The sequence below is a fragment of the Microplitis demolitor genome, chromosome 5 (assembly GCF_026212275.2).
Source record: "Microplitis demolitor isolate Queensland-Clemson2020A chromosome 5, iyMicDemo2.1a, whole genome shotgun sequence".
NCBI classification, from domain to species: Eukaryota; Metazoa; Arthropoda; class Insecta; order Hymenoptera; family Braconidae; genus Microplitis; species Microplitis demolitor.
This window is the reverse complement of record NC_068549.1, coordinates 16,794,104-16,809,150: the sequence shown is the minus strand read 5'-3', so window position 1 is coordinate 16,809,150 and position 15,047 is coordinate 16,794,104. Positions and strand designations below refer to the sequence as shown.

Sequence of the window (15,047 nt, the reverse complement as noted above, 5' to 3'; positions counted from 1 at the left end):
GGTGGTAAAAGTCGGAAAGAAAGAGTATAAAGAAGGCTGTGTAAATGCATTAGGCGAAGGCAAAAAGATGCCAGGATACATTTGGAGGACAGAAATGGGCATCGAGAATATGGACGTAATAATTGAAGAAAAAGCTAGAAGATATTTGAAAGACTGCAAAAGAATGAAAGATGAATAATGGCCGAGGATCGTAGTGAGGGAAGAAATGGGAGATATAGTGAAAGGGAACCCTTCTAAATGGGGCAAAACGGTGAAAAAAACACTCAAAGTCATGAAGCATGAGGAAAAAACAGGTATGATATACAGAAATAAAGAAAACGAGGACACAGAAAAGAAACTAAACAAAGGAATAGAAAGAAAACAAAAAGAGAGGATAAAGAAGCGATCGAAAAATTAACATACTGCGAGGTATTAAAAAAAAATAGAACTAGAATGGGACGAAAATCATTATTGAAGGAAAAACAAGGCTAAGGAAGAGGGTGAAGAGATATAGAGAGCATAAAACGTGGTGTACACGGAGAGAATTTAATCGTATTATCTACAATACAAAATTATTAATTTTAACTATCTAAAATAGTAATAGAATTTTCAGTGGTTATAATAATTAGTTTTACCATTGAAAATGATAACAGTAACAAATGATCAGATTGACGATTACTATCGAAGATGGTAATTGTAACTATTAAAGATTATATTTATTACAACTGAAGATGGTAACTGTTACCATTCAAAGTTGTGAAAATTCTTAAACAAGAAATAGGATATATATTCATAGTATGCATATGCGTGTGTATGTATCCTGTTTAGAAAATCTCAGAATCCAATAGATTCTCATAAATTCTCATAGAGATTTCATAAGAATGAATGAATTGTATGAGAAGTGCTATAGTTAATTATAGGGTCTTATACATATAGTTATAAGAATCTATCGGATTTTTTAAGCAGGGTGTGTGTGTGTGTGTGTGTGTGTGTGTGTGTGTGTGTGTGTGTGTGTGTGTGTGTGTGTGTGTGTGTGTGTGTGTGTGTGTGTGTGTGTGTGTGTGTGTGTGTGTGTGTGTGCATGCGTGCAGGGCAAATGTGTACATGTGTATGTCCGTGTGTCTGCGCGCGTGTGGTGCGTGGGTATATATGTGCATGTGTGTGTGTACGTGGGTATATGTGTGCATGTGAAATTAATCACTTGCACAGTGAAACAAATTACACGTAGACAAGCTTCAGACTGTAACACTCATATTAAAATTTTTTATTAGCTTAGATGGAAATCATTATTTGGGCTGATAGTAACTATTACCATCAAGTTATTAAGAATTACGATATTGACAATAGTAGAAATTATTTAAGATAATAAAAATTATAATTTCTGATTATCATAAATAATTGTAAATTTTACTATACAGATGGTAGATGTTACCATTCAGATTGTTTATTTAGTAATTTAAATGATATTTTCTACTATAAAATTCAGTTTAGAAATTGTACTATTTCGATGATAACTTTTACCATAAAATTTTCTCCGTGTAGCATAGACAGAGCTGAAAAAAAGGATATATGAAGAGGCTTGCAGGGCCTAAGGAACAGAAGAAGAAACGGTAGTACGTCTACTGATATATAAAGAGCTGGCAACGAAAGTGAAAAAGAAAGAAACAATATTTAGAAAAATGGTGGCAAATTCAGGACGAGGGAAAAACAGAAAAATGGCTAGTAAGAGTACTGAATGGGAATATAAACTTAAAAATGTATAGGGTCTTCAAAAAATTTAAAGAGAACTGAGAGATTCGCAACTCGGAGCAAGACAGCAAGAGGGCAATCAAAACGATGCACGAGCAGAATAAAAAGTTCCTGACAAAGAGGTGAAGTGATAAATAGAACACGTGTGAAATAAATATATTTCGAGTAGATTTAAGTATTCTATGTATGAAACTTTGTAAAAGACCTAAGGTCGTGCGAAAACAATTGATTATTATTACAATGAAGTATCCATTTTCGAATAACAATAGTTCGAACAAATTCAATGAATAAAAAAAAAAAAATCTAGAGATTGGTTGGCCCGGCGGGCTAGTCCCAAAACTTTCCGCTGTTTTCGAACTCCTTGAGCTCGATAAATTAGTATAAATACATTTTCGAAAATACTCTTGCTCCCCTTTTTTTGAGCTTTCGAAGCTCTAAAGAGTTACGTTTTATGTTAAAATTGCAGGGAAGTTTAGAATCGAAAGTAATTAATGAATGAGCATTTTTTAAATATTTATCTACGATTATGTTCATTAAAGAAAAAAAAGTATATTCCGGCAGAAATCATTATAAGTGATCAAAGTAAGGATGTAAATAAGTTCTGACTAATATCAAAGCGTTAATACATGAAACATCCAAGCAAAATATTGAAAACGATGTATTTTCAATTTTTTGTTGATAATATTATTTACACTGAAGAATGAGTTACATTACATTACGTGATGATCGAAAGAAACCATAAAGACAAAAAATTGGTATGATTTTGAATACATTTTAGCACATTATATTATGATTTATTTAGGAAAAATTACAAAAAATGTTATTTTTTTATCTTTTCGATACCGCTATCTTTTGAAATAATGAACTGATTCTAATTTTTGAGATAACAATCGGCGCGTTTTATTGAATTCTAGAAATGATTGCATTTTGGTATCGTTTGATTAAGTCGTTTTAAAGATATTCGTAAAAAACCGCTTTTTAGCATTTTTTCTCCGACGATATCTCTTGAACTAATGAACCGATTTTGATGTTCGAGGTGACAATCGGTGCATTTTAAAATTTTATTGAGTTCTATAGAGCTGATTATATTAAAACAATGTTTGATTTAGTCGTTCCAATGATATTCGTAAAAAACCGATTTTTAACATTTCTTTCTCCGACGATATCTCTCGAACAAATAAACCAATAAATTGAGATGGTTCAGGCGGTAATTGACGCGTTTTATGCGTACACACACATATGTGTGCACACACACACACACACACACACACACACACACACACACACACACACACACACACACACACACACACACACACACACACACACACACACACACACACACACACACACACACACACACACACACACACACACACACACACACACACACACACACACACACACACACACACACACACACACACACACAGAATTGCTCCCTAGGATCTCAAAACGTCGACATCTGATGAAAACTCGATTTTTATAAATCGGGGTGAAAACAATAACTTCCCGAATTTTTCGAAAATCTTCCATTTTCTTAGCGGGAAGTTGAAAATTAAATTAGATTCCGATGAATGAAAGTTTTATCACAAAAATAAACATTAGATATTTGTGTTTTATCGATACTGAAAAGTGGAGTCTATTTGGTATTAGATACTTGCATCTAACCGATACTAGAAAGCTGACTCAGTTAAATGTCAGAAGATTATGATCAACTAACACTGGAAAATTTATTCGATTAGACATTATAGGTAATTGATTTTGACTGAGACTGGAGAATAATATCCGACTAATTTGATCATTTTATATAAATCCGCGTCTATTACTGGCTTTGAGAGCTACAGTATTCGATGATAGATCGGGAAAATCACTAAACGGTTAAAAATTTCGATATGGATAGCAATTATTCAACAGACGATGTTGATTGTATAATTTTGCAAATGCTTGCTAATTATCAGAAGAAACTTTGCTAATTATAAAAAAAAAATCTTTTTCACTGTGTCTTCATTGAAATGCATTAAATAGAAAAAATAATAATGTGAACCTTTCAGCAAACTCTCTTAAAATTGGTTTTAAGATAAATTAATTTATACACTCTAAAACCAAGGGTGTAGTCGAAATTAATACTCTTTCCAAATAACATTGAAACGCCATAAGCAACCTAGAGATCTAATGCATCATGAAATGTGCTTTGGGTGACTACAAAAAACTATAGTTTTGCTTATGGCATTTAATATGAAACACATTGATTGTGTGTGTTAAAATAACACAGTTGGTTTTAGGGTGTAATTCTTAAAACCACTATCGTTCATATAAAAATCAGATTGAAATTAAGGATGCAATCTATCGTGGTAATGGTAAATATTTATAAAAATTCAATTATATTTTCAATATTAATATAACAACCTTCTTCATACTGGTGCCTTTAAAACCTCAGATTCTAGCAGATCGATTTTAATAAATACAGGATCATTTTATCTATAAACACAATGACTGTAACCCGAACTAAAACCTGGCGGATCCAATTAACGGTAAATTGTCGTAAATTACGGGTTCATGCTAATTTAATACGAATCCGCCGTAAAGTATGGCATTTTTCTGTATAGTATCCTAACGAAAAAGTCGTCCTAAAATGGATAGTGGGGGTATAGGAAATACGTACTAAGTAATGGTAGTGGGACCACAATAAATAACTGTGATTCTTAACGTAAAATACGATGGATTTACCGTAAATTGGATCCGTCAGGAAATATTTAAGTTGTAAATGAATCTGAAATATATTTTCAACTTTGAGTGGAAAATGAAGTCGAACAGAAAAAAAATTTCATTGTAAAATAGAAGAAATTTTTTTTTCTTATTAAAGAAAAAATTATCCTAATTTAGACTATAACCATGAGACCACAAGTGATCTGAGCATGAATGAATACGGTTATTTTTGTTTACAATATATATAGCCAATTTCAGGATGAGCGGTAAAATAGTTAACATTTTTCATAAAATTGAATTAAAATTTCACAAAATGTTTTTAAAATATCAATAGTTATCATAAAAACACCGAAGTTGTTGGATCATTTTATCTATATCCAAAATAAGACAAAAATTTCGGCTGCAAATAGAGAATGCTCCCATAAATAATTAAAAAATAAAGATTGCATATCTACTACCACTTATTCGTCATAAGGTGATATAAGTATTGCAATTGATTGTAATTGATAATTAATTATTTTTAGAGTCTTGTCAATTCCATTGGATGTTTTTATAATGTTTAGTAGCAAGTGTAATTTCTATACAGCTTCTCTCTCCGAAATTTCCATTGGTCAGCATTTGTGAACACAAGTGAAGGGCAAAGGAAAGAGAAAAAAATGAGACAGAAACAATGGAAAACGTAATGACGTATGTACCGAGAGAGAGTGAGAGAAGACAGAATTGGGGGGGAATCAGTCACGTGATACAAAATACACCGATTTGATTGGTTGAAATATTGGTTACCATCTCTCCCCAATTTATGAAGACGCTTGCTCACCTTCGAAACGACCGTCGGCCTCAGAATAGTTCCAGATGTGGCCATGTTTAGTTAATATTTGAAGTTTCTCTTATTAATCAATAATACAATAATTCAACCGATTTGCTGCGATCGCCATTAAGATTTTAACAAAAAAATAACTCCATCGTATCTCCAGAGAAAATAAAAATAGTCCGTCGATCGTACCTCTATCGATTGCCCATTTAAAATAAAAGATACAGAATACAAATATTGGATATTTACGCGGTAGTTAAAAATTAATTTATCGTTCAATTTACTCGTACACTCGAGACGCTGCCATTAAGTTGACATGAATAAACACGAAAAACAAAAAAATTTTTTTTTGTAATTGTCTGTCCACGAATATTTAGATAGAAGTTTATACATAAGGAAATATAATGTGAGAAGGCTTCTTCTGAATTTATTTCTCCGTGTTTCGATTTTATAAAATTATTTACTGTATCTAAAGATCGTGATTTATACTAGAAGTAAGTAAATTGAAAAAAAAAAAAAAAAAAAGACGTGTGAGAAAAAAATAGCTTTGTTTCATTTCTTGGTAAAGTTAAAATATCTGGGGTATTTACGTCGTTAAATACGCGCGGGCGCAATGACATGACACAATATATAATATTTAGAGGACAAACATAACTTGACTATAACGACATACATGTAGACACAGATCGACAAATCACGTGATAAGAGGGGAGAAGTACAGAGTAACGAAGCGCGCATATACGGGAAAGAACCAAGCCCAGACGTTGTATTAACATTCGACGACATCGGTGATCGGCCATGCCACGTCGACGAGAATGACGTTGCTGCTGCACGGTTTAGGATAAAGGGGACAAACTATAATATTAAAATCGAATTACGATACTTAGAGACGGCACACAGTGTTATCAATCTAATGAAAAAATAATTTAATTAAATAAATAAATGTAATAAAGTGAGGACTTGAAAAACGAGACACATTATAGTCAGAATACGCGTTAATAAGAAAGAGAGAGAGAGAGAGAAAAATAGAGGGAGCGAAAGAGACAGAGATAGAGAACGGGCGTTGGTGGGAAATATAGAACAAAGAAAAAAGACGACAAGAAGCAGTTGAAATACGAGAAGTATAAAAACCCATGGACACTTTTGTCCATCGTTGGGTTTTCTTATACAAGTTCATCATCACGAGATCAACAAAAAGTTTAAATAATTAACAAATAATGATTAAATAATTTATGCGAGGACAAAATTTAAAGGCGTTCGAGTGTCTAGTCAATTGATCGAATAAGATTAATTATACTACTTTTTCGCGGATTTTGGTAATCAAATTATAAATAGAAATAAGGGCAGTAAAATAGCTTGATCGACGGATAAATAGCAGTTTTAAAAATAATATAATAAAATACAGAGTCGAGTAATCGAATATGGCACTTGAGAGTGTCACCGCGGCTGAGACTCTGATTCAAAGGTTTGCCTTATTTTTATCTCTTTTCCATTGAATGACCGACAATTATCACAACATGAAACAAAATAACGCGTTGAAAATGATAAAAAAAAATGCCGTATTCTTAGTCATTCAACAACGATTGACCATTTATAAATTTATTTAACAAATAATTGGAACAAACTTCATGAAGATCTCCCAATGTTGAATCCCTTGAATGCCAGTCAGCGTGAGTGACGCCAATTGTCTTCACTATTTTCATACTTTAAGAAGAGAAGAAAATAATACAATTATCTAATGTGTATTTGACAATTTTTTTTTCTTTTTTTTTTTTTTTTTTTTATGATCATTTTTGTGTCATGACTATGATTTAGTTTAATTTCATTTTAATCTTTAACATTAAAAATTATTTAAGAAAAAAATTTATCAAAAAGATCTATAGTCGCACAGTGATAAAAAAAATCTGCTCTTGATCTTTATCTATTACAATAAATCGTGTGAGGTGAGTGTTCGAGCTGGCTGGTTTATATTGGTTTCTCTTTTACAATGCTGAAAGACTGCACGAGTATAAGAAAAACCAATTTTTGAGGGATGAAACATTAAGAGAGTAGTTTCAAGTATAAGCAAAAAAAAAATCATAAATTATGTTGGCTTTAGAAATGTTATCGCAATATTGACTTGAAGCGGTATTTTTAGTTTCCGTTTAAACGTGTAATTTTATCACACGGACACCGACTAATTTAAAAACAAAAAAGTGTTATTTAAAGAAAACACATGACCAAATCTGAAAACATACGGTCGCTAACACACACACACACACAGTACTGTCCTCTATTTGCGATCCATACAATACATACGAACACACACATTCACACGACTGACAATAGACATACTAATACTTCTTGGTACAGTTGACTGTGAATAAATAGCCAATAATAGGTATATTTACTATACGCTTTTACGGATTGACCAAATGTCCACCAATATCAATGAGCTGTACGTATAGTATTATGTGATCTATTGACGACAAAAGATTTTTGACTGACTCGTATATTACACCAATGTATTTGACGTTATTTAACATGTTCATATGACTTAAAGTCATGAGGTGATGATGCAACAATTATGATGATTAAAATTATGATGATTATGATGAATAATGATTATGATGTGCATGATGATAAATTTAGTAATGATGCTGTTCTATAGATTTGGTAAGGTATTTTATAATTATTATTGTACTCCTGTAGTTTCAATTTTAATGGTCATATTTTATTAATATAAATTAATGAACCTATTTGAATATCCTGCTTGGTGCTCATACTTTAAATATCTCATTAATTAACTGGGAATGGCTATATCTTTAAAATTTTGGCCTTATGAAAAAAAAAGTAATTGAGAAAATCTTAATTTTTTAATTTCATTAATTCTTGGAATGAAATGCAATACGGGTTATTGTTTTTCTTTAATTTTCTTATCATGTTTTCAATGCCAATAAAAACGTAGTATTACATCTATTGATTGTTTGCATGTCAGGGTATTTGGGCTTGCAATAAAAGATCAATATTTTTGAGTTGGGTAATATATAAATGTACAACGTATACCGGGTTGACTAAAAAAAGTGAATTACCATTACTTATCACTACCAAAATTTTCAGTAAATTATAAGAAACAACTTATAAAAAAAAAGAAGCCTCGAGTATTACATTAAATACTTTTTATTTATTTTGATAAAAAATATTTCAATTTTATGACAATTAACTTTTCTTAAACAATTTTTATTTATTGCTAGAGATTCTTTTTTAAATTAAAATATAAATTTCGTTCTTGAAATATACATTCAAAATTTATTATTCAGCTGACATGCTTGAGTCAAAAAGGCATCTGTTTTGTCAATAATTTTTCTTACCAACCATATCTTTAGCCTCTTATAATTTTTAAATACATTATAATTGAACGGCTTTTTGTAATTACGTCTTAACCAACATTTTGAGAAAAAGAAAAAAAAATCAACTAGCTATCTAATCTAAAATATGCTAATGAAAAAATTTCGAAAAAAATCACAGTTAAAAATTTTTGTAAGAATCCGTCCAATAACTGACAATATAAATTGCTCACTCCTTGATAGCCAACCAAACTTAAATGCCTATTGTTTAATTTGACTTTCAATATTAATTACTCATTATTGAGTTATTTAACAAATTAATAGCTTTTTGTTGAATTTTAAATTACGATCACCGTTCAATTACTTACCCCAATGATTACTTAAACGCAAGTATATTGATTTCTCGCAAGAATATTAGAACAACAAAACTGTATTCAAGTATCTGCGTGTTTGCCCTGATTTAAAAAAATGATTAGGAATAATTCAAAACAATTTGAATCGACTAATATATAGATATCCATTTAACAAGGAGCAAATCATTTTTCTTAATTAGGGTGTATCCTCCCCAGAAAGTTATTTGTTTAATCTTAGTAAAAATTTACTTCAACCAAGAATATTTTCTGAAAATAAGAATACAAATTCTTAAATCAAGAAAATATTACTTGGTTGGAGTATATTTCTATTATGATTAAACAAATATTTACCCGGAAAGATATAATTACGCAGATACTTGAATACAGTTTTTTTTTTTTTTTTTTTTTTTCAATGTAGTAAGCAACAAAAATTATTTAAATTATTTTCTGATACAATTAAATAGTAGCTATTCTGGCCGGCTTTAAACAAATTCAAACGAATGCCTGTTTATTTTTTTTTCTATTTTGTTTTTATTTAAACGATTAGTTGCTTAGTTAATTTATTTTAGCATTAAAAAAAATTTTTTTTTTTCACCTTACGAAAATAATTTAAAAACAGCCAATCTATTCTACAATTTAATTAATTTCTTTTTATCTTATTGATAAAAAATAATTGATTTTATCACATTAAAATACTAATTTAAAAATAACTTGCATAGATATTTAATTTTTAAATTATTAATATTTAATGACAAGATATCTTGTTTTCTAACTGATTCAGACATATTATTTTTTTTTTTAAATTCATAAAAACCGCGGTAACAATTTAAAAAGAAATGGAACTTTTAGTCACTCATAGAGTGCGTTCCAGTAGTTTCCTTATACGACTACGACTTCTACGAGTTTAATGTTAACTAAACGGCATTATGGCGTCGGAGTCATTGTGGATTGCACCTTAAATATTTTTAATGCTAGACAAATTAGTATATTTGTTGTAAAAAACAAATAATTATAAAAATGTTGCCCGAGATAGATAAAAGGTTTGTTATTAAATTGCTTATATGACATTTTAAATTGAAGCTAGATATTTAAAGAAAAAATTTCAAGAGCTCAAGAATTTACAGTTGTATGATTATATTTATCAGATCATCATAATTTTAATCATCAATTATATAGGTTGCATCATGTACAAGATAATATGAACTACAAATATTTTTTATGAGATGAGAAAATCCTACATGTTAATTATGAATATGATAAATTTTTTTTTTTCTTTTCTTTTTTTTTGTTATTAATATAGCAATGCAGATGACGATTTGGAGGACGGAGAAATTCCTTCTGATGAAGATGATGACTCAGCTGTACCTGTCGAAACAAAAGTCGAGCCACCTAAGCCATCATCAAAATCAGATTCATCAAAGGACAAGAGTTCTGATTCGAAATCAAACAATAAATCTAGCAATAAAAAATCATCGAATAGCAGCTCTGGTAGCAACAATAAATCAGACCGATTTGGGAAATATAAAAATCCGTCCGATGATTGGGCGGGTGATGTTGAAAAAGCTATAAGAGCTGCTCTCGAAGAAAATAAATCGAAAAATCAGGATAATAAATCAAAAAATAAAAGTAGTAGTAATAGTAGTAGTAGTCGTTCCAGAAATAAAAAAAGAATCCGTGATGATAAAGAAGATGATCGTGCTAAAGATCAAAAGGTTTTTATTAAATTTTATTTTATTATTAAATTGTATTAATTGTTAATTTCTTTTATTATTTTCCTTTTCGTTTATTATTGTTAATAATCATTATTTTTTATTTATTTTTTTTTTAGAAAAAAAAAATTAGTGACGACGAGAATATCAATGATGATGACGATGAAATGCTTTTCGTTAGAGGAGCATCACCAGTTCGCCGTGAAAATCGAGAAAGCTCCCCGCCACCATCTAGACGATCACATGATCGAGATAGCATCGAAAATAATTCAGATCGTGATTCTGATGGGAGATCTAGTCGACATCGAGACCATGATAAACGAAGCACCTCCAGTGGCCGTGGATCTAGTCGTCGTTCGAAAAATGATCGTGGATGTAAAAATAAAGCTCGTACACAATTAAGAAATGAACGAAGCGGTAGACGGAATCAAAATAATGATAATGTCCAAGACGCTGATTCTATTTGTGTGTATTATATGCAAGGTAAATGCCATCGTGGTGATGATTGCCCTTTTTCTCATAATGCATTACCGCCACGTAAAATGGAACTTTGTAAATTTTATCTTATGGATTGCTGTGCTAAAAGAGATAAATGCCTTTACATGCATCATGACTTTCCCTGTAAATTTTTTCACACTGGTCTGAAATGCAATCAAGGTGATAATTGTAAATTTTCTCATGAACCTTTAAATGAACAGGTAAAAAATATTCTTTTGAAGCATCTTGAAACTGCTCCAAAAGAAATTTTAGGTGAATTCCCTCGACTCAGTAGAGAAGGTGCGTTAATGATGATTAACAATACAGCAAGAAATTTAGCACAAGGTCAAGATGCAAGTACTCAAAAAATACCTAGTTTATTTGATGTTACACTACCAGCACCAACAAATAATCTGACAAATAATGATAAAGACGATGATGGTTTAAATCAGATGGATCAATTAAATCATCAGAAGAAATCAAACTCATCTAAAGACCGTAAACCAGCTGGTAAAAAGACTCGCTGGGGTTCTGATGATGACAGAGTACCTTTGGAACAAATAATGTTACTTCAATCAGTTAGTCAACTTGGTATTCTTCCTAATGTTGCACTCAGCCTTGCTGTTCAGCAACAGCTTCAGCAGCGTATGCTAATTCAACAGTGTTTTGCAAATATGGATTTTTATAATGAGATTCAAGGCAATGCTTTAGTTGAAACAGAAGCAAATAAATTGAAAAATAAAATCAATTCTGATAATAAAGTTGATGAAAAAATCCAAGAACAAATGAAACAGAGTACTGTTCAGTCGCAAGATGTAGATTTACGTCAACTTTTAGCCAATAATCCTAAATCTTCACCATCAGTAAGTACTGTAACTGATCAAGTAACTACTTCAACAGAACCTAAAGTCGATGAGGAAAGTGATCATGATGGAGAACCTGATCTCGTTATTGCTGTACCAACGGATGATGATGATAAAAATAAAGATACAAAAGATAAAAGCACTGAAGTAAATGAATTCGGTACAAAAAAAGAGTCTTCCTTAGAAAAAATAGATAATTCTAATAATAATCATGAAAGTAATCAGGAGATGCTTCCTAATTTACCGAAAAAAGCTCAAGAATTATTTTTACGAATTCAGCAGCAACAGAGAGCTGCTAATAATAGTATTGGTAACGTTGATGATAAATGTGCCGCTGATGATGCTTCAAAAAATCAAGATGATTGGTATTCCGATGATGATGATGGTGGTAATGATGATGATGACGACGACGATGATGATGATGAAGGTGGTAATTTACAAATTGTTATTAAAGATAATTTAAAAGATGAAAGTGAAAAAAGTGATTTAGATACTCCAACGAAAGAAAATCCAATAGTTCCAGAACCTGTTGGTATTCCTCAACCTGCTGTTATAGTTGACAAATTAGGTAATCTTAGTAAAATAGACATAAGTGCTGAAGTAACAAAATTACTTTCGTCGATAAAACCACAAGGATCTTTATCAAAAAAGAATTCCGGAGTTGAGTCACCGTCGAGAAGTAATGATAGTAAAAATAATAATTCATCTTCAGATAGTACTGAAAAAGTATCATTGAAAAAATCGGAAAATGGAAGCGTGAGTCCTAAATCATCATCAAATGCTGGATCAGTTTCAAGAGATCCAAGAATGTCAAGAGATCCACGTCAGCGACGAGCTGAAGAGACAAGAACAAGTAGTCCCAGTCGATCTGATTCAAAAAAAGAATCACAATCTCTCCGACTGGAAACGAGTATTTATTCATCAGGAATTACTGCGTCTGATGAAGGAATAGATGCAGATTTTCGAGCACATGATCAAGATCACCGAAGACCTGATTTAGACCTTCGTCAACGTTATCAGCAGGACTTTGGTGATACTGATTTACGAGTTGCAGCTGGTAATTTTATAGAACCACAGGTTGGTTCTGATGTTGATCTTAGGCAAATGTTGAGTTTACCATTTAAACCGGCTCCATCACACGTTCCATGTACGGAAATTGATGCTAGTATTGCGTCTCATGCTCCAGTATCATATAAAGTATATGTCGTTGATATTCCTCGACCAAATTACAGTGGATTAAAACTAACTAAAAGTGATTCACTTGTTAAATATGATCCTCGTCTACGTAAAATATTCCGTCTCTCTCAATCAGATATTGTAGATTCACCTATGTCACCACCACCTGTGAAACCTGACACACCAAAATCACCACCACCTCCACAAGTACGAATGGATCCACGTAGAAAAGCTCTTGAAATAACAATGCAATCTTCACAAGCTATTGGATCAAGTGGAATTATGGGTCTAGGAATGGGTTCACAACAACAATCTCAAGACATATCTATGGGAATAACTGCTTCAGGAATGCAATCATCAGCTGGTATGGGAATGGCAATGGGACAGAATTCAATGATGAATAATATTGGACTGATGAATCCCATGATGAATAATTCTATGCAACCACAAAATATGACGCCTCTTGGTATAGGAGGTATGGGAAATATTTCATCAATGGGACCAAATAATCCTCCAATAGTACCTAACCAAATGGGATACGATCCACGATACCAAACACATAGAAACGGGGGTCCAGGTTTACTTGGACCAGCACCTGTTCTGGGATTTTCTGATCCGCGTGACGGTCCTAACTATGACGGACCATCTTATCCTGCAGGTAATTTTGGTAATTTTGGACCAAATTCGATGGCCAATGAACCAATGATGGCTTATGGTCCTAACAATATGAATTTTGGTAATAATGGGCAATCTGATTGGGCAAATAATAACCAGAATTCAATTAGGCGAGGTGGAAGAATAAGAAGAAGGAATAGAAATCGAACAAATGCTGGATCAAGAAATAATAGATCACCTCCTTAAATTAAATTTTCTATTATATAAAAAAAAAACATTTTTATATTATGTCGGGTAGAATAGATCGCCTTTATGATTTTACAAAAAAAATCTATAAATAAAGATATTTAAATAAATTATATGGACAATTCAGTTTACAAAAAATATTTGGAAATAGAAGCAAAGTAATATTTTGCTCCATTTCTTTTTTTTTTCTTTTAAATTTATAAATGAGCATTAAGTTCAATTATTAATATTGTAAAGTTAATTAGTATTGTAATAAGTAACTGTAATTTTAAATTAGAATTTTTATAGTGCAACCTTACTCATAATACAAACTTCCAATAATATTCTAAACTCATTAAGAGTTTATTGAAGATAAAATAACAATATCGAGATTCTTAATTAATACAGTGAAAGGTAAAGTTCGTTTTCATGATTATTACAACTAAATATTATTATTTAATAAGTAAACATTAATTTATACTTGTAAATACAAGAAGAAGCTTAAGGTTATTCTTGTAAAAATAAAAAAAAATAAAAATATTTATAAAATCAATAATCAAGTAGTAAAAAGTCTGGTTACGTCATTTAAATCAATTTGTAATTATTTAAAGAAAACGATTGCTAAATTTAAATACATATTATGTATTTTTTTTTCTTGTGTTGAAATCGTGTAAGAATTTTTATCATTAGATAGTAAAGAGCACAAAATACATGACGTTAATCAGTATCTTAAATATAATCAGACAAAACACAAAACACGAGCAGGATACTAGATTTAATTAATTATTTCTTTATATGTACATTAATAAAGTAATGAATATCAATTTTTAAAAAATTTTATTTTTTTACGTCTATCGAATGTACATAATATAGTAAATAATTATGCATCTTAAAGTTGTTAATATTCAAACTATTATTTGATAGGAAAATTAAGTTTAATGTAAATTAATATTTGTTAAATATATTAATTAATATATTATTTTATGATTATTATTATTCAAATTTAACTCTACTGTAAAATTATGCAATATGTATAGCCTACGATAATCAACGAA

The 15,047-nt window shown here is 30.8% G+C and overlaps 1 protein-coding gene across 4 annotated transcripts; it reads left to right on the top strand.

The window, feature by feature from the left end:
* The first annotated feature begins 5,144 nt into the window (after positions 1–5,144).
* Positions 5,145–14,137, top strand: LOC103573811 (protein suppressor of sable). 4 transcript variants are annotated; one of them, XM_008553033.3, is made up of 3 exons: positions 5,145–6,713; positions 10,228–10,639; positions 10,756–14,137. In XM_008553033.3, exons 1-3 carry the CDS (start codon positions 6,670–6,672, stop codon positions 14,011–14,013), a joined length of 3,714 nt encoding a protein of 1,237 aa, XP_008551255.1. In that variant the 5' UTR covers positions 5,145–6,669; the 3' UTR covers positions 14,014–14,137. The 4 variants fall into 4 exon arrangements, with proteins under 4 accessions (XP_008551255.1, XP_008551257.1, XP_008551258.1 ...); XM_008553035.2 differs by lacking the exon at positions 5,145–6,713 and adding an exon at positions 7,598–7,685; XM_008553036.2 differs by lacking the exon at positions 5,145–6,713 and adding an exon at positions 7,705–7,797.
* Positions 14,138–15,047: the final 910 nt, after the last annotated feature.

What these genes read in the sequence shown, in the direction of transcription:
- LOC103573811 (XM_008553033.3), top strand. Translation starts at nt 6,670, where the DNA reads ATGGCACTTGAGAGTGTCACCGCGGCTGAGACTCTGATTCAAAG. An exon ending in GCTGAGACTCTGATTCAAAG is followed by an intron (nt 6,714 to 10,227) that starts GTTTGCCTTATT and finishes TTATTAATATAG; the next exon opens with CAATGCAGATGACGATTTGG. An exon ending in ATCGTGCTAAAGATCAAAAG is followed by an intron (nt 10,640 to 10,755) that starts GTTTTTATTAAA and finishes TTTTTTTTTTAG; the next exon opens with AAAAAAAAAATTAGTGACGA.